The sequence below is a fragment of the Pimephales promelas genome, chromosome 1 (assembly GCF_988280905.1).
Source record: "Pimephales promelas chromosome 1, fPimPro1.hap1.1, whole genome shotgun sequence".
Lineage (NCBI taxonomy): Eukaryota > Metazoa > Chordata > Actinopteri > Cypriniformes > Leuciscidae > Pimephales > Pimephales promelas.
This window is the reverse complement of record NC_142769.1, coordinates 40997168-41017996: the sequence shown is the minus strand read 5'-3', so window position 1 is coordinate 41017996 and position 20829 is coordinate 40997168. Positions and strand designations below refer to the sequence as shown.

Sequence of the window (20829 nt, the reverse complement as noted above, 5' to 3'; positions counted from 1 at the left end):
TATTTAAATAAAGTGTGCTTTGAATTGAACTATTGGCGTACATCATTTGCTAATAATTTACTAGAATACAAAAAAAAATTAAAAACAGCAAAGAACATACAGTCTCATTAAGTACAAATAAAAAGGTAGGCTAAATAATGAACTACATTAAATTATTTTATATTGATAATACTTAGTGTTGAATTTAAAAACATTGGATAAATAAGGTGCTGAATCAGTATGCACTTAATATTCACTATATGACTGGAGACGTTCAATCTTTTACCAAGTCCTGTAGGCCTATCTTTAAAAAATAAAATAAAAATTCATGAAGGCTTTGAAATATGTCATGAAGACCCAGGAAATGAATTTTTTTTTTTTTGTATATTTTATTACACCACATAATCAGTATAAAACATCTCGTATTTACTTAAATCACAGACAAATTGAATCACAAATCCCTTGGGAAATCGCCTCCATCTAAGGATGATAAAAACTGTTTGTATTCTAGCCTGATCATCCAAAGAAAAACCAAACCGATGACTTAATTGGTCTGGTCAAATTCTGTCCCACAAGGCCACAACAACTGGTTTAAGGGAGTGAAACCTCACCTAAAACAGAATTAATTTTCTCATTAGAAGAATTTGCCAAGTCATATCTCCAGTTGGCGTCTCTCACGCAGCTTCGTCTTGTGGGCTGCGATTAGTGACGCTTCCATCCCTCCTCTCGCTTTTGCGTCTTGCGGGGCGAGCAAGCCTTGTGTAGCGTCTTGGTTTGAGGGAGCAGTATTTGCGTCTGGAGGAGGTACTGCTTCCAATGGGATATGTAGCCTACATACTTCTTATGGTTGCCTCCTTTTGTTTTTTCCCATCATGACAACTCTGTTCCTGTCTCACTGCTGTCCAAATGCCTGTAACCGTTTAAAAAATATGTATTATTTGTGAAGTAATGTTCGACTTTTCTTTTTAAGTCAGCTAAATTTTTGTTACAATGTAAAAAATAAAAAACCCTTACTGATCACCGTCACACAAATGAACACAAAATCCCTCACGAGGCCACCAGAGCGCAGCACAGTCCCGTCAGTCTAAACCAGTTTCTTTTGTTCCTCACTGAAGCATATTATCGGTCAGGGAGGGAGTAAAAGAAAACCACAGATGGTGTAATGAACATTTTAGTTCATTCCTCTGCTGAAACAGTTTCATTTCTAAATCATCTACAGCATCATACTATATCTGATATTCTGCGCAGATGGGGAGGTTCATTTTGTTTTTATAGATGTTCATTATTTTAAGAAAAACACTTTGATAAAGTTAGCTCAGCAGATGTTTTTTAATGTAAAAAGTCAGTAAATTATCAGATGATCACATATCAGAACAATTGAATCAACAGCTGCTGGACAATGTGACTAATCCTGCAGGGTAAACCATAACTGCGACGTAGGGCAGGCCGTGCTTAAGTTTATTGAACTATTGAACAAAATGAACAACTTTTTCGTGTCATTTGTTTGATACAATCAACTAAATGAACGAATTGACTCGGAAAAAAAGATTTGTTCATTTTGATGAACGAGTTCGAACAGGAGAGTCACGAATGCGCATCACAGAACAGAGCAAAGCGACCATTGAGCTTATAAAACTTAAACTTTATTATTTATTTTTTAAATAAGCGATCGTTTCGCTTGATAAGACCCTTATTCATCGTCTGGAATCGTTTAAAGCCCATTTGAACAGTTTGCAGTTTGCACTGAAACTGTCTTTTGGACCTTGAACCGTTTGGTTCCCATTGAAGTCCATTATATGGAGAAAAATACTAGAATGTTTTCATCAAAAACCTGAAATTTCTTTTCAACTGAAGAAAGAAAGACATGGACATCTGGGATGACATGGGGGTGAGTAAATTATCAGCAAAAGTTTTTTTTTTTTAAAGTGAACTACTCCTTTAACTAATGCAATCCTGTAAAGTGTTACCAAAATTCAATTGAATGCACACATTTCATCTTTAAATTATGCAATAATGTAATGCAATGATGAACAATAATGATCATCATAAAGCAGCATGTAGTTAACTGTGTTTCTGTGCAATGTCATGAAGTCCACTGAAGGAAAGTTAAGATGAGAACCCAAAATGCAGCTTTATTTCCTATACATGATGATCAAAAACAAAGGCATGGCATGACCAAGACACATGGCAAACATGAGGGCTAAAATACACAAGGACTAATGACTAGACAAGGGACACCTCAACCAATGAACCAATGACAACATGACACACCAGACAAGGGAACACATGGCAGGATCATGACTAACAGGGAATCACATGATAAAGACGTGACGTGACGTGACGGATGTAACCTCTGTGGGTGAGTCCTGTCATGTTTATTTTTTGTTTATGCCATGGCTTTATGTTTGATCACAGTCAATAAACTGCACTTGGGTGCTCTACAAACTTGCCTTCAGTGGACTGCTTTACATCCTGGTTATCAGTCCTGTGTGTGGTGTTTTCACACGAACTGACTCCCGAATCATTAAAGAGATTCACTGAAGCTTGAAGAGTTCACTAACACGAGGAACATGTGTCACTGTCTGTGTGCTGTCATTATTAAGAGCAGCTGTAAACCTTCATTTCAAGGATCAGTGTGTGTTTGTTCATCAATTGCCTTTCAGGACGCTGCAGTCAAAGCATCACGGGTTAATGATGCACTGCAAACAGTTGCGTCCAGTCTAAATATTTATGAGGTCTGATATCAGAACATGGACAGACACTGGAAATCTAAACAAACACATGATCATTAGTGTTTAAACACGGACCACCAGCACATGCATCCTCCGTCCTCAATGTGGGAAAAGAGAAACTCGGCCACACATTTTCATCAAGGAAAAGTTTATATTTCAGAGCACTGATACCACCTTCAAATAGTTCAAATATCATTAGATACATAGTTTAAAATGTACAGTGTCATTATGCTTGATGATCCTTGAAAGCTTAATATCTCTCTTAACATAACATTGCTATATCACTCAAAATGTTTTATGACATACACCACCGGAATGGTTCTGCCTCGAAATCGCACAATCAGTTATGAGATGGCTTCTCCCATGTACAATTATTTCATAATTCAGAGCGATGTCTTTGAATAAAAAAGAAGCAATTTATACATGTACTGCATGTTTAAAAAACAGACAATTTTAAAAATAGATCTTGATTAAATCAAATAGCACCCTAACGGAGCTTCTTGAAATGAGGAGTATTACTTCTGTCATTAATAATCACAGTATAGCTAGGTTAAAATGTACATTAGATAATACAACCAAAGACAGAGGAGGTCAGTCCTACGGCCTCTTTTCTTGCTGTCATCCGGCGGTCATCAAACACGTCCGGCAGCAGAACTGACGGAAGAGCTTCTTCTCACATAATCGGTTTGACTTGACCATCTCGCAGAACACTTCATCCGCTGGGAAAGAGAAAGTTCAGACTTTACTCATTGACGTCTGTTTAGAGTTTGCATGTGAGACAATAGATAGCTTCAACAAGATGATTTTGACTACACTCACACTGCGCATATATATATATAAACTCAAAATACAGCAGCATTTAATAGTCATTTTGTGTGTAATCAGTTGACACCCGTCACTTCAATCTCAAATGGCAACTATGGTATAAAGAAATGAAGAGTTTACTCTATTTTCTTCAAAGTGTCTCTTATTTTCCTCAAATGGGATGCAGCTCATATGCCGTGCCCTGGATCACCATTGTCCGAATCAATGCCGCTGACACCAGTGGAGCGTCTGCTGTCCTCTTTCTCCTCTCAGGGTGAGCTGATGGTCATGTTATGTAAGTTTGGACAGAAAGAACGTTCCAGAGGAATGAGAGGCAGCAGCTCCTGGTGAAAGCATTGTTGCTGCCCTGCCAAATCTCTGCCTCCACTCACACAACCGCCGTTTACAACAAATCCTCGTTTTATCCAGCCTTTCAATCACGCATGACCCTCGTCCCTTTTATCTTTTCTCCGTACGTCACTCTTTCCTGAAATCCGATAGTGTCCCTCTTTTCTTTGCTCTCTAACTGTCAGCTTTTATAGTTGTGCAACAAACTGTGTGAGAAGATCTGAATTCTGAAATCCCCATAAAAACTTCTCAATAACTTGATGTGATTATAATAACAAAAAGCTTCTCAAAAAACGTAAAGGGTAAAATTACCAACAAAAAATGGAAATCTGATTATATATTATATAGGTTTAAGGTTGATGGTTTTGATGTAAATAATAATAATTACATATTAAATTAATCATTATTAGCCTGATTCATAAACAAATGACTTTTATGAACTGGTTTTATTCAGTGAATCAATCACAATGGCCCCTTTCACACAAAGTCTTTTAAGAGATCTAAACCCTATCAAAAATACTGGTAAATCAGTTCTGGCAATTTCCCGGTGTGAGAAGTAACATTACCAGTGAATTACCAGTATGATGCTGTGTATGAATGAACAAAGAAATAACAGTACCGGTATGACCAGAAGATCATGTTAGATTATTAGCTTTACTTTAAAAGGAACTGTGTGTAACGTTTTATGTAATTTGTTATCTAAAATCAATATTTTTATTCATAAATATGTCCTCAGTGGTATACAAATACCTCTGCCAATTATCTGACTTATCCTCGTAAACGAAGAATTTATCATCTTTATATACCTGGGTCAATATTTTTTCTTTGCTTGGTTGTGTATTTTATAATATAGACAGTAGAACATTTATAGTGAAAAGTTAAACAGTCTATTTGATGAATAACGTTATCAGCATTTGAGTAAAGTAGAGAAAGCACTAAAAACAAGGTTTGTTAGTTTACTTTCTGTAACCTAGAAATTCAATAACAATACATTTTAATAGAGCATGTGATTGTTCTTGCATTGTTTGCGCATAGTAAAAAAATACATGGTGAAGGTTTGAAGAAATCAGACCAATCATAAAGGCAATCACAACAATCATGTTTTTATTTTATCTATCAGATAGCCTACGTCTCGTCTCTTTATACCCGACTACCATAAAATAAAGCAACTTTCTTTTCGGGAGCTTCCTATTTTTCTCTGACTGAAAATATCTGTAGCCTACTGGGAGTCAATACAGTAACTTAGTTACAGGACATATTTATATCACATTTAGAAAGAAAATAAACAGAAACAGACATGACTGAAGAAGTGTGTCCTCTTTCTTTTGTGAAACCTAACGGTAATTTAGTTCTGTGTGGCTAATGTGGCGAATAAATAAGGCATAAATACTAATTACAATAGTTCATGTTTTTTACAGTCAGTAATTCATACTGTAACATTTGTTTGTTCGCTGTGTTAAGTTGCAGTTTGATTGAAATTACAAACCTGTTCGACAAAGCTATTAGAAGACATCCTGTCAAAGCTTTTTGGTACATAACGGCTACCGTAGATGCAACACGCATTTGCAAAAGCAAGGTGCTGGAGAGCACAATTTGTTTCAATGCAAAATACAATTTCACCACTAGATGGGAGTAAATCTTACACAGAGTCCCTTTAACAAATGAATAAACATTATTTTATATTAAAAAAAAATATATATATAATTGGATTTATTTCGATAAATAGGGGTCTGTGTCAACATGTGAAGAAAACCGGAGTACAACAAACATTAACGACAGCGACGGCTGTTCAAAGGTGCGTACCGTTGTTACAGGTGGCGTTCATGATGCACATCCGACTGATGAGGGTGTATCCGTCCTTGCATTGCGTGCAGCTCGTTCCAGGACCCTGACAGCTCAAACAGTTCTCCTCACACCTGAAGATGGACAGAAAAACTTCAACATGAGTTTCCTCTTTTCATGTCTAAAAAGATAAATGAAAATGACAGATTTCCGGAAAATACGAGGGAAGCCAGACGACCAGAACAGGAGCATCATCACATGAATATGTATGAAGGTATGCGGCCGACCAGGTCTGATGCATCGATGCCAGAGAGTGACGGCCGTAAAAAGAGTGAATGCCTTGAATCATAAAGTGGCGTTTTAATATGTTTTTGTATTAGTTACTTTAGTTAATATGAGTCAAACTGTGATATTGGATCTTTGGAAGAGGAAAGTTACGATTTCAGCCCCATAAACGCGAACTCAGTGCTTGCCCCATATAAACACCTCAGTGCTCTACATCCACTGGTGAAAGAGGTCACGTACCCTGATGTGCTTCTGACAGCTCAAAGTGTTCACTGTGAATAAGAATTAATGCTCATTAAGTGCACACCTCACTCACACACACACTGAGAGTCAGGCTGATGCTAGATATCTGACATACATCGCTGTATTCTTCATCTCTATAGCATTATTAACTTAAGTTTATATGCAATACAGGAAAGTTCACCCAAAAATGAAAATTCTGTCAGCATTTCAGCTACTCACCATCATGTCATTCCAAAAAGATATGAATTTTTTTTTATATAAATGAGTGAATAAATGTGGAGTAATCCTTTGTGGGTTAAATGTTCTCTTAATTTTTTATAAAGTGTGATAAATCTTTTCAGGATTCCTTTAATGAATAGAAAGCTCAAAAGAACAGCATTTATTTGAAACAGAAAGGATCTTGTAACATTATAAATGTCTTTGCTGTCACTTTGCATCTTTGATATAAATATAAAAAATACTCTAATGACCTCAAGCATTTGAACGGTAGTGAATGTGTACAGAAAAAAGTTTTCACACAAAATGAATAACTAGCGTGTACATTACAAAACAAGTTCTTCCACTCTTTCCAATGACAAATCATCAAGTAAAGCATGTGTGCCACTCTCAAAAACAGTTATAACACAATAAACAGATTTTATAAAGCCCAGGCCCATTGTGATTTGAAGGTGGATAAATTATCATTATGAAATATACAAGCTCTGATTGGCGTAAAAAATGACAACAGCTCCAAGGCCATTCATAACAGTTGAAGTGTTGAAGAACAGCTGTAAAAACGTCCTTGGCTCTCTGTATGTGACCTCTGGGCACTAATACAGTATGTACTATATGTACAAACTGTCATTTGCTGGTATATGACTTCAAACAGGATGTCTTCCACTGTAGATTGGTTACCTCAGGGCCATGCTTTACCTCTGCTTTACGGCTGTCTGATCTATTTGCCTCCAGTGAACATCAACCGTACTCAGAGAAGAACCTGTCTCTACTGCAATCACCATCCATGACCTTCATAAAAGCCTCTATTTGCTTTAGACAGCGTTCATAAAGCAAAAGACTGTTGATTTATAAATTGTGCAGTGCAGAGGCGGCTATCCTCTCCCACCTCCCTTATGCTGCACATTACAGGAATCTAAAATGCTGTGATGGAGTTGTAAATCTCACCCATACTTGAAAGATCAGTGCTGGTTCTCTCTGATTTTATCTGCAAAACAGATAGCTTATTGATCACTGGTATGGAGATAAAAAATAAAGCACGGATAAACTAAAAAAAATAACTCTGTATATTTTATGAGGAAAATAACTTTAATGTAACCTTTATTAAACATCTTTAATCAAATATATCTTAAGAAAAATGTTTAATCAAATGCATTATCATTTTGAAGCATCATAAAGGTGTGCTCTGGTTGTCACTTGTATAAGTGTATAAAAATGCATATTCATAACCCAAGAACCCAAATGGCGAGTGACATCTCAAGTAGCCAAACAAATCGTCGCACTGAGAAGCCTTGTTGCCATCCACTAAATTGTCCGTCAAGCTTTACTGAACATCGGACACGGGGGCAAATTCCTCTACCTACGGTATATGGTATAAAGGTGCTGTCATGGCACCAGTATTTCCAATTAAATCAGTGTGCGCGAGGTGAGAATTATTTAAAGGAGCTTATTATGCTCTTTTTCAAAGACTAGATTTCATTTTTGGGGTCTACTAGAATAGGTTTTCATGCTTGTATGTTCAAAAAACACAATGTTTCTCATATCTGACATTGTTGCAGCACCTCTTTTCCCAATCTGTCAGAAACGCTCTGAGGTGCGTTTCCCGAAAGCATCGTTAGCCAACTATGTTCGCAAGTTTCATCATTATCAGCATAGTTCAACGAGTCGGGGTTTCCCGAAACCATTATTCCAACAAACATTCTAACACAGTCTCATCCCAAGACGTCATATAACTTGGGTTGTCTTTTGACCATACGTAAACATCCGCCGTTTTAGGGTACCCTTTAACGTCAGTTACATTACGATCCTGGGACGTCATACAACTGACGCTTTACCTTTAACGTCAGTTAGGTGACGGCGCAGGTTTAGGGGTAGGTTTAGGTCTGGGGTAGGATCCGATAACGTCATCTAACCGACGTTAAAGGGTACCCTAAAACGGCGGATGTTGACGTATGGTCAAAAGACATCCCAAAACGTCAGTTATATGACGTCTTGGGATGAGACTGCGCTGAACATTCGCAAACAGCATCGCAAAGTTGTGTGGTTTGAACGACAGCTCTCGACCTGTGGTTAGAGGCATCGTTTCTATATTTCATGACATTTGAGGTAATAAATCCTTATCTTGAGCAAAATAAGCAAGCTGGCATTCAGTACAACCGGCGTCTTTTATTTAGAATACATACAAATGGAATTTACGTCTTTTAGTTTGTCAAAAGATTTGAAGTAACGTGTTTGAAGAGTGCGCATGTGCGAACGTGTTCCACTATGTAAGAACGAGCCAAATATTGAGTCTGGTAATAAAGCAAAACAACTGAGAACAATTAGAAATAGTCCTCAGATGACATGTCTGTAATTTATATAAAACAAAGCGTTAATTGGATCTCAAACAGTTTCATTAAAAGTAGTTATTACTCCACCACGTGCGAAACCAACGTGGTTGAACGATACTTTGCAACAGTGGGTTTTGGGAAACAGTCGTGACTAGCTAGTTGATTTTTCCAATGATGCATCGTACTATGGTAGTGAATCAGCGAACTACGTCGTTGTACGGGAAACGCACCCTGTTTAGCTCGGGTCTCTATGCAGCCCCTCCTTCTGAAAGCACAATGTGCTCTGATGGGTCAACTGCTTCAAGCGTGTTTAAGAAATTACCATGTCCGCGAGTTACCACACACTATTAATGCAACTCAACCAGGCCACGCCCCTTTATTCTGCTTATACCCAGAGAATGTCTAATTGAAGAGAATTGGCACTGGCTTGTTACTTCCGGTTTCTGGACTGGCTGCAGTAACACGTCTCTGTCCATGCGGGGGCGCTCGCGGTCGAGTGCAGAATGAATGGGAGTCAATGGGGTTTCACCCCCAGAAATCCACTTTTCTCAGGATGTAATTTTTTGTCAAGTAATTTGAAAGTTGCATTCAAAAGGGAGGGCAACGACAATACACTCAGCTGAAAATTGCATTTTTAAGTAAAATCCGTTCAAAACTGTGACGACGTCACACAATAGCAGAATGCTAGCGTGTTTCGGCCAACAATGGCCTAACCTGTAAGACATCGAAAGGACATAAGTACTCGTTCATTCGACTTTTGGCCTATAATCTATATTGAACTTGCGGAATCAACAATAAAATCTATGTTGATTTAACGACAAGCAGGTGAAAGAGACACATTTAGCCGTTTAGCCCCATAGACTCTCATTCATTCTGCACTCGCTCGCGATCACCTCCAGTGGAATTCTAATGGAACTGCAACTAAGATGATACACAATGGGGCTAATAGGAAGTGCCAAGGCTTTCCGTTAGACGGGCTCAGTTATACCTTAGGCGGGATTTATTTAAATGACGAATATTTGTGACATGTACGTTCCCGGAAGAAAACTGACGTTTCAGGGCGTTCAGAAACAGCGCTTACATATAGAGAATATTTGTGCTTTGGAACTTTGCAGACCTTTTTCATGGTAAAAAAAAAAGCCTTTTGCTACTTCGTTAAACCTTATCAGAAACAATTCCATAACATTATTGGAGGTCATTTGTCCTATGTGCATAGATGTTTATTGTTTGCATTCATTTATTCATTCCACCATGGTGAATGTTTGGAAGATAAATATTTTATAACAATTATTAATGTTACTGTAAAATGCAGAATAATACAACCGCATGGAAATACTAGGCTAGATACGCTAAGACTTGTTGTCTTGTAAGATCATAATTACGCCTGCCACTAAGGAGCGAATTCCAGCAGTGGTGTACCAATGTCATGTGCATGGAAAGGCGGCTTTTGTGTCGGTTTGAATGCGCAACTTTCAACAGTACAGTCCTCATTGTGTGCACGACTCACTTGCGGCACATCCTCTGTGAGAATCCCGCTGCCTCGCTCCTGTAGTGCCCGGGAGAACATGTCCGAACGCACCGCCACTCCTGCTGTAAGAAGTCAGGCGCACACTGAATGCACTCCTCCAGTCCCGGCCCTGCAAACACAAACACACTATTAGCTCCACGCTGGTGGTCTGGAATCGGTTTTCCGTTATTTAATTTTGTATTTCATTGGGGTCTTTGCTTGAGGCGTATTTGGGAGGGCTGGTGACAGAGGCTGATGTTAACAATGTTAGCATTAATCATCACAACAACATTGGCTTGACACAATGTACCGGGTTCAGCTGAAGATGACAGATGATTCGCTGCACATCAAGATCAGTCAACAAAGGTGACTTTCTTGTCTGCTTTCTTGCCAGCTCATCTCTAGGATAAAAGCAAGACTACAAGAGACTTTCTTCTGTTGGCCAATCTTTTAAAGATGCTTGCACACGATAATGAAAAGCACATATGCTAGCATTGAAAAGTTTGGGGTCAGTTTGACTTTCTTTTATTTGAAAGAAATGTATACATTAATTCCTCAAGTTTGCATAAAACTGATCAAAACGTTTTAATGACAGTAAAGGCATTTATAATGTTACAAAATTCAAATAAATTCTGTTATTTTAAACTTTCTATTCATCAAAAAAAAAAAATGAAGCAGCACAGCTGTTTTCAACAATGATAATTCATTCATGAATCATGATAATTGATCATTTTAAATTGTAATAAGATTTCACAATATTACTGTTTTTATTTTTGATCAAATAAATGCAGCATAAGAGACTTCTTTCCCAACGACTATTGAATGATGTAAACAAGTCTCCTGCTCAGTCTACCAATTTAGATGGAATATGTTGCAGTGCATTGAGGGATTGACGTCACATATCCACAAATGCATGTCATGCTACTTTATGTCTTAAAATGCTTAGGCAGCTCAATATAGGGTTTGAAATGGAGTCCATGGCTATGTTAAATGAGGTACAAACACGCACACACTCTAACACACACACACACACACATGGGTTAATCTGTCAATTTACTTCCCTCTGCCACGCTGTGTCTACAACATCAGCTCTCCACATTTCACCGAACTTGGAGAGCAAACAACTCACGGCTTATCAGACGTCTCTGGTGGGCTGGTATAATTAACTAAGTTAATTAAGTTCAATGGCTGAGCAGCAATAGTGATACTGGACTGGCAGGGGCTCTTTCACTCCCGCTGTCCTGAAAACAAGACAAACTCTTGCGTTTCTCACAGCGAATTGATTCTGCTCCAGTGGTAAGCAAGTTAGGCAAGACATCCGATCTCATTCCTCTACATCTGCATTCAGTTCATTTCATATTCTATAAGTTATATTTGAGTCAGCTCTGCATATGCAAAGTCCTGTGAGTGAACGCAGTGATTCTGAATAAGACTCACAATGATATATTGATGTATATCAAGGTTTCTAAACTCTAGCCCTCAAGGCCCTCTGTGGCTGTTTACCCATTTGTAATTTACGAATAATCCTGAAGATCTTAATTAGTTTGTTCTGATGTGTTTTAGTTCAGGGTTGGAGATGAACTAATCAGGATGGTGGACCTTGAAGACCAGAGAAGAAAAAAGCTTGAAAATTGGGTCATTTTAATCTGTATTAACCCTTAAGATACTAATAGGAATGTTTGTTTATTGTTTGTTGTATAAAATTATGTGTTTTTTCTGAATATAATGAATGAAAAATTACTTGTGGCTGAGATATTTACAGCAAGTACAGCACATTGGAATAGAATAGAATAGAATAGAATAGAATAGAATAGAATAGAATAGAAAATGACCTGTGCATGTGGAGCAGGAGATGTGGCAAGGGCTGCACTTCATTTCTTCCAAGTTAAAATAAGTTCCATTGGCACACTCAGGAACGCAGGTCATTCCTGCCAGACTTTAATCAGGAAAAAAAGTGGAGGAAAGATTAAATTCATTTCACAATTCATTGCAAGTGGTTACATCATGGAAAGCAAAACAGTTATATCAAAACATTAACATGTGATGACCCCATTTACATATCAACACTTGTTTATGCAACTTCAGACTATTCACACCAAGAGAAAAACAAAGTATATATTTGTTATTTTGTAAAATTGTATAGCTAATAATAATAATAAATATTATTATTATTATTATTATTATTAAACCAGTGGACTTTCCATTATATTATATAAATAAATAATAACGTATTTTCATATTTAGAATAGTATATTTGTATATATATATATATATATATATATATATATATATATATATATGTGTGTGTGTGTGTGTGTGTGTGTATATATACTGTATATATATATATATAAATAAAATATTTTAATACTTGTCACTTTAACGTGCATTATTTTACTAACCTTAAAGAAAATAATACATTATTTCACACTATGTCCAACATGCAGTCAAATAGTCAAATGTTAATTGTTGCTTTGTTTAACAATTGTTGCTTTGTTTAACAATTAATCTCCCGATAAATTGTATAATTGTGACAGCTCTAGCTCCAAACATGTAGATGTAGTCTAAAAGTCCCCTTTAAACTTTTAGTGCTCTAAATATGGCAAAGACTAAAACTGATGTCGAAGTAAATTATACTTTCAAACAAATCAGAGATGCTAGTTAATCTTAATCTGAGACCAGGCTTACTGTGTGGCTGAAAAACAACTCAGCAATCTTCTTCACGCTTGGCTCAAAAAACTGTTTTGTTAGAGAACTGTCAGTGGGTCATGCAGTGGTTGAAAATGACAGGGGAAGAGAACCGTTTCAATAATCATTCGAGCAAGTATGACGCAGAGAATATGAATCTAAAAGGCTCCAGGCATTCGGTCTCTATCCACGCTTCAAAACACAGCACATCACAATATATAACCCTGACAGATTAAATGCTGTAAAGAGGTCACGGCGTACAGCATGCAGCGTTTTACCCTTCACAAGACCAGACTGCCTTTCAAGAACTAAAGCCCGGTCTGTCTCAGTACGGCTCGACTAAACCACAGTAAAGACTGCATACGTAAAGATGTCCAGATGCATTCTAGATGTCCTAAACTGACACAAAACCTCAAAGTCTCACTTCTTACGCTATTTCATCTGCACCAGTAAGAACGTCATGACAATTCAAAACTTATATTGTGCAAAGAGAGGTCAGAGTTCTTTGAGTGAAAGTTTATAGGTTACAAGAGTCTTTTAAATGTTTAGTAGTTGCAAACATTTGCTTTTATTTAAACTGCAATTAAAGGAATAGTTCACTTAAAAATGAAAATTCTGTCATAAATTACTCACCCTCAAGTTGTTTCAAGTCTGTATTATACTCTTTCTTCTGCTGAACACAAAAGAAGATATTTTGAAGAATGTCAGTAACCAAACAGCTGATGGACCCCATTGACTTCCATAGTAGGAAAAAAATACTATGGAAGTCAGTGGGGGTCCATCAACTGTGACATTCTTCAAAATATCTTCTTTTGTGTACAGCAGAAGAGAGAATTCATACAAGGAAGCTTGTTTCCACTACCGAATAAAATAAATAAATAAATAAATAATTGAGACTTTTTATCTCACAATTGCGATATGAAGTCAATTGTGAGAAATAAAGTCGCAATTGCGAGATATACGTAAAGTCGTAATTCTGAGAAATAAAGTCGCAATTCTGAGAAATAAAGTCACAATTGTTAGAAAAAGACAGAAAAGACAGCGATTTTTTTTCTCACAATTGTGAGTTTACATCTCGCAATTCTGACTTTATAACACATAATTGCGACTTTATATGTCAAAATTCTAACATCTTTTCTCAGAATTGTGATATATAAACTCGCATATAATAATATATAAACTTTATTCCCCCTCAGATATACTTTATATCTCTCAATTCTGACTGTATAACACACATTTGTGACTTTATATCACACAATTCTGACTTTATATCTCGCAATTCTGAGAAATAAAGTCAGAATTGCGAGACGTAAACTTGCAATTGTGAGAAAAAAAGTCAGAATTGTGAGATAAAATGTCGCAAATCTGTCTTTTTTTTTCTCACAATTGCAACTTTATTTCTCAGAATTGCGACTTTATACCTCGCAATTGCGACTTTATTTCTTACTTTTTTATTTTTCAGTCTGTGGCGGAAACAAGCTTCCATAGGTTTGAAACCATTTTCATATTTAAGTGAACATATTTAAGCTTTCATATTTAAGCTTCTTCTTGTGCTGATTGGATGATTACCTGAACATGCTCCTCGATTTTTTCTCTTTTTTTTGCAGTGAACATGATTTTTATTTGTATTACCTGAAGCCATCCTTACAGGAAGTGCATCTGTCTGCATCTCTCAAGCATTTCAAACAGTTCTCATGACACTTCAGGCAACGTCTCTGGCCTGGAAAGGAAAAGTGACAGGAAGATCACATAGACAATCAAAGACAGACATACTAGCGTACTACTTACACTATAGATGTCATGCACATGACAGTAAGCAGGAATAATCACTGCGGTTGCACCAACTGAGTGGCAAAAAGAGTGGCAGCGTTGATGTTCGGCTTTAATGCCGCGAAAAACACATCTAAAATGGGATAGAGCTTTGAGATTGAATGTACAAATAGACTGTACAATATATAAGAAGGCTACAGAAAGCAACAGAAAAGAGAAACAACTGGATTCCAGGCATTGAAATGTGGATTTTCTGGTATTATTTTGCCAGATATGTTGGATTTTGGGGTAAAATTATAGCCTAGGTTATATTTTGTATTGAAACCTCATCAATTAATTATTTATCATATTATATTCTGCGTAACTGTAAAGTTTTTGTCCGTTTTTATAAAAAAAATTAAAAGGCAATGATAATTACCTATTAATTGTTATTTAAGTGAAATTACTGAACTTAAATATACAAGTTTGACAAAAATCATCATTAAAGAAGAAAATTTCAAATGGCATTTAGAGGCTTTTGCATCTGAACTCTTCACATACACTTTATACCTCCAATATTGCTGCAGTCTTCACGGTTCATTCTTTCCGAAAATGTTTTGTCTGTGTGCACTATGACGTTTCTCATTTGATATGCGTCCCATATTTCTGAGTCACTCTACCATATTTGTGTTAAAATGTGCAGTATACCAGATTGCACCTGGTATGGTTTCCCACAATGCAATGCTCAGCTCACATTACATGAGTGATGCATGGATTACAAGCAATATCTGTGAAACATCTCTTTCTTTATTCATCATTTGAATAGACTAAAAAAGATGCTTTTACACAAAATTTGACAAAAAAATGCAAACATTTGTGGATTTTGTGCAAATCGCATTCCAGCATTATTTTGGTTTAATTTTGGATTAATTTGGATTCTAGAAATCTTGAATGGCGAACAGAAGATATTTTAGCACAAGGAAAAGAGAAAAGTATCTAAGATAAAAAATGTAATTTTATATCCAAAATACTTGAGCATGATGTGACCACTGGTCCCCCATGATTTTTGAGGTACGCCAGTGCTAGCGCACTAGCATTCAATTCCCAAAGTAGCCTTAAAGACAATTCGCTTAAAGATGTGAATTAATAGTTTTTATATTGCTTTTAATTTTCACTGATTACCAGTGAGTGAAATATCTAGATGCATCTGGATGCAATTCATACTTGGGTATGTGCAAATTTCATCCATTCAAGTTGCCACTAAACACATATTCCATCATCTACATCTGTTTCACATGCACGGCTCTGCATGTGTTCAACAGCTGAGGACAGCATGCCCAAACAGTGATAAACCAAGTCTTTGCTGGCTTTTATCATCCTCGTACACATCACAGGCGGACTGTGAAAGACGTTCAATCAACAAGCTGATTTGTGGAGATAACTAGAGCATATCTCTATCCCAGCATCTGTTATCAACAAGATGGAAACAACAAGGGACAATAAACCCAGAACACCCCACATGCAAATGCAAAATTAGTCAGACAGATGTAAACGACACAATTGTTTTGCTCTGTGCCCATGGGCCGGCAAAATTAGTCAGACAGATGTAAACGACACTATTTTTTTGCTCTGTGCCCATGGGCCGCCACGCTTCAGTGCTGAATGATGCAAACATGCTCTGTTCTGGGATTATATAGGCAGTATTTTAAAGGAAGTTGATAATAAATAAAAATTTGGACACTATTTATTCACCCTCATGTTGTTCCAAACCATTAGCATGCTCCAGATGTTCTTTGATATATATATATATTAGGGATGCACAATGTTAGGGATGCACAAAGAAAAAATATGATTGTGATAACTCATTACATAAAAAGATATTCGATATGCGATACGATAATGCATTTGTAAAATAAATTCAAATTATATTTAAAAACTGAAATTGATATAACCAACATACACGTTTCACATTCTTTTTGTGAGAAGAAAGCATCCCCACAACTTCTGAAAGTGAACAGCTGTGTTTAACTGTAGAATTAGCTCCATAAAAAGTAAGTGTCATTTTAACGTCAGTGTAAACCAGATGGTTTAGGGTTTCAGATAGGCCTAGATTAGGTTTATTTAACAACAGAAATTGGAAAATTAAAAGTAAAAAATAAAACATGGCTCAGTCTTCACTGTATGAATTAAATATAAAATGCAACAGTAGCTTAAAAAAGCACTCATTACAACAGAGATCTGCAGAAGAGCTTCTCTGTACGCACAGCACGTTGAGCCTTAAACAGGCAATTGACAATAGAAGATTGGAAAAACATTGCCTGCCCTGATAAGTCTTGATTTCTGCCGAGACATTTAGATGGCAGGATGAGAATTTGGTGTAAACAACATCCTTCATTGTATCAACGGTTCAGGCTGGTGGTGGTGGTGTAATGGTGTGGGTGATATTTTCTTGGCACACCAATTTAGTACCAATTGAGCATCATTTAAACTCCACACGCAGGATCTTGAGTATGCTATAGTTACTGGCCATGTTGATCCTTTCAGAGTACCCATCTTCTGATGGCTACTTTCAGCAGGATAGCACACGATGTCACAAAGCTCAAATCATCTCAAACTGGTTTCTTGAACATGACAATGAGTTCACTGTACTAAAATGGCCTCCACAGCCATGAGATCTCAATCTTTGGGATGTGGTGGAATGGGAGATTCACAACATGGATATGCAGCCGGCAAATCTGCAGCAACTGCAAGATGCGATCATGTTATTATGGACCAAAATCTCTGAGGAATGCTCCCAGCACCTTGTTAAATCTATGCCACGAAGAATATATATACACACAACTTTTCTTTCAGTATAATCTTGTACATGGCTTGAGTTATGCATCCTTCCCAAAGATATATCTGCCCGATTCTAGCCTTACTAAAGAATCAGATCATCACCAATCCTCCACCAAATTACACAGTGTATGCAAGAGACTGTGGGTTGTAGGCCTCTCCAGGTCTCTGTCTAACATTTAGTATGTATTATTTGTTGCCTCTTCTATGACAAATGCCTTATGACGTTTCTCATTTGTAAGTCGCTTTAGTTTAACAGCACCAGTTAAATCAATAAATGGAAATAAATGGAAAATGACCTCGTTAATGTAAAAAAATAAAAATAAAATGCAAAAATGTAAATATTTCTCCTTGATAAAAAAAAACCCCAAAGTTTATTTCTACACTTTTACAGGCATTTTCTTATATTGATAGACCTCTGGCATTCTTGTTGGTTTTACATTAAAGGATTATTGGAGTCTTTCTGTCTATTTAGGTCTTTCTACTTTTCACTTGTTTTATCAAATTCAATGTTTTATAATTTCTTTGTATTTATTTGTGAAATTTACTAGCAATATCTGAATAAAAAAGATTTTTAAAGCAAATCCTACGTCTAATTTATTGGACACATATGGTAATTCAGAAAGTTCAGCTCAATAAACATGCAATGTCTTAAACATGCATCTTTGTTGGACTCACCCTCGTCATTGAAGCAACCATTGGGACAAGTTTCAACACAGGCACTCTCCTTTGAGTAGAAATAAAGACCTCTCCGGCAAGATCTGCACTCATTCGGTCCACGACCAACACATTTCTCACAGCCTCTGTTACAGCGACGACATCTACGGGCGTCTTCGTCCTCAAAGTAGCCTAGTGGACAGTGACTAACACATGTCCTAAGGTGGACAAGAGAACATTAAGTGAAGCATAAATCTATTTATATATTTGACAATGGGGATATTTGACGGTAACTACGGTACTATAATATATATTCTCTATATATAGTTGACTATTTTGCTTATGTACATTTATACTATAATACCGTGATATTTTAAGTGGGAAACATAATTAAAAAAAAAAAATACTTATATACCATGACTTTGGACATTTGGACTCATTTGGACATTCTGCCCACAACTATCTATAACAACTGAAACGTTTTAAATATAATTGTCCTCATTCTAGAGTCTAGACGACAGCTTTACCTGCCAGTTTTGAGGCTGCGCAGACTGAAGTGAATGCAGTTGAGGCAATGATCAGCGTCCGGCCCATCGCAGCCCTGATCTCCACATTCATGATGACACGGACCTGAAATATAATGACAAACAAATATATTTCATGTAACTTTTATTTTTATTTTTATTATTAACATTCAACTTCTTTTCAGTCCATTATATATACACTACCGTCCAAAAGTTTGTGATCAGTAAGTTCTTTTGAATTAATACTTTAATTTAACATGGATGCATTAAATTGATCAAAAGTGACAGCAAATATATTTATAATGTTATAACAGAATTCTATTTCAAATAAATGATGTTCTTTTGAACTTTTTTTCACCTTGAAAAGATTTTTCACTGTTTCCACAGACATATTATGTAGCACAACTGATTTCAACATTGATAATAATTAGGGCTGTCAAACGATTAATCGCATCCAAAATAAAAGTTTGTGTTTACATAATATATGTGGGAGCACTGTGTATAATTATTGAGTACATATATATATATATATATATATATATATATATAAATACACACACATGCATGTATATTTAAGAAAAAAATATTATTTATATATAATATAAATTATATATAAATCTATATACAGTATATACATGAAAATATTTCTTAAATATACACAAGCATGTGTGTGTATTTATGTATATAAAATAATTATACACAGTGCACCCACCCACATGTATTATGTAAACACAAACTTTTATTTTGGATGCGATTAATCGTGATTAATCGTTTGAAAGCCCTAATAATAAGAAGAAATATTTCCATAGCAGCAAATCAGCATATTAGAATTAGTGATGCGAAGTCTCGTTCTTTACCGAACTGGTTCTTTTGGACATTTTGTTTTAATAAACCGGTTCACCAGTTCTTTTACATCCCCAGAATGACGTCATTCACACAATGACATAATAGCGTGAATTCCATCATACCGACGGATGAAAATACCCTCAAACACATTCAAATAAAGTAATTTGTAACCACAACTTCAGTAAAAAATTATAATAATCATCATCATCAAGTTTCTTACATTTAAGTTTTGCAACGAATGCACTCAATACCGGCACTGATGTGCAAACGTGGACGTTTTACATCTAAAAGAAATAAAGTGAATAAACTAGACTTCATCCGCTTTTTACAGAAACCATTATCCAGGTCATAAAAATGTAATATATAACCTGCATACACAACAGCCAAAAGTCAAATTAACTTACTTATTTTGACTGAACAGTTGTTGCATGTTTTAATAAATATGTTGTTTAATATAGCCAGTTACTATGCATATTCCAGTACATTTTTTTAAATAAATAAATAAACTTGCATTTCACCCAATTTATGTCACAGTATCAGCACAGCATCAGTTGTGCGAATGAAACAGTTCGGTTCAGACAGTGCTGTCACACTTGCTCAGTATCACCAGCTCATCGTTCTTGATATGTCTTGATGTTCTCGGTTCAGCATACTGTTGATTCGAAAACTGTTGCAACCTACTCTTAGGTGTGTTCGACTTGAAGAAGCCCTGCTCAGCCCGATTGGTGTAAGACATCAAAGTACATGAGAGCAATTCGCAAGCATACAGAAAGCCGTCTGCTCTCTAATAGCTCTCGGCTGTACTTTGATGTCATACACCAATCAGTCCGTGCAGGCCCGCTTCAAGTCAAATACACCTCTTGACTCGAGAAGTGCTGTAGCAGTGTGTGTACTGTTTGTTTGTACATGCATGCTCAGTATCAGCAGCTCGAGCTCCTTAGTTCTTTCAGCACAGCATGTCTTAGTCAGAGTACAGTTAGAGCAACTGAAGTAACGTATAATCCGGGATATTGATTTATTTTGACTGTCAGACACATCCGAAAGTGAGAAACTTTAGTAACTTCTGGATCAGTGCTGACTCAAGATGCGAACGGTTTAGAACGATTCTGTCTGATTTGGTGAACGATTTGTTCACGAACCAGACATCACTAATTAGAAGGATTTCTGAAGTATTATGTGACACTAAAGACTGGAGTTATTGATACAAAAAAACAGCTTGTTATTTCACCATTTTTACTGTATTTTTGATCAAATAAATGCAGCCTTGGCGAGCATACGATTACAAATACTTTTTTAACTTGTCTAGGTAT

At 36.4% G+C, this 20829-nt stretch overlaps 1 protein-coding gene across 2 annotated transcripts in view; it reads right to left on the bottom strand.

Annotated features, from left to right (window-relative positions):
• Positions 1-348: 348 nt before the first annotated feature.
• Positions 349-20829, bottom strand: part of pcsk6 (proprotein convertase subtilisin/kexin type 6) — a 66601-nt gene continuing 46120 nt past the window's right edge. For both annotated transcript variants that reach the window (XM_039651168.2, XM_089129702.1), the window contains exons 15-21: positions 18677-18779; positions 18171-18367; positions 14541-14628; positions 12056-12159; positions 10224-10353; positions 5667-5779; positions 349-3430 (exon numbers count right to left, since the gene is read on the bottom strand). In XM_039651168.2, coding sequence (XP_039507102.2) covers positions 3330-3430; positions 5667-5779; positions 10224-10353; positions 12056-12159; positions 14541-14628; positions 18171-18367; positions 18677-18779 — 836 coding nt within the window. In that variant the 3' untranslated portion in view covers positions 349-3329. The remainder of the gene's footprint in view (positions 3431-5666; positions 5780-10223; positions 10354-12055; positions 12160-14540; positions 14629-18170; positions 18368-18676; positions 18780-20829) is intronic.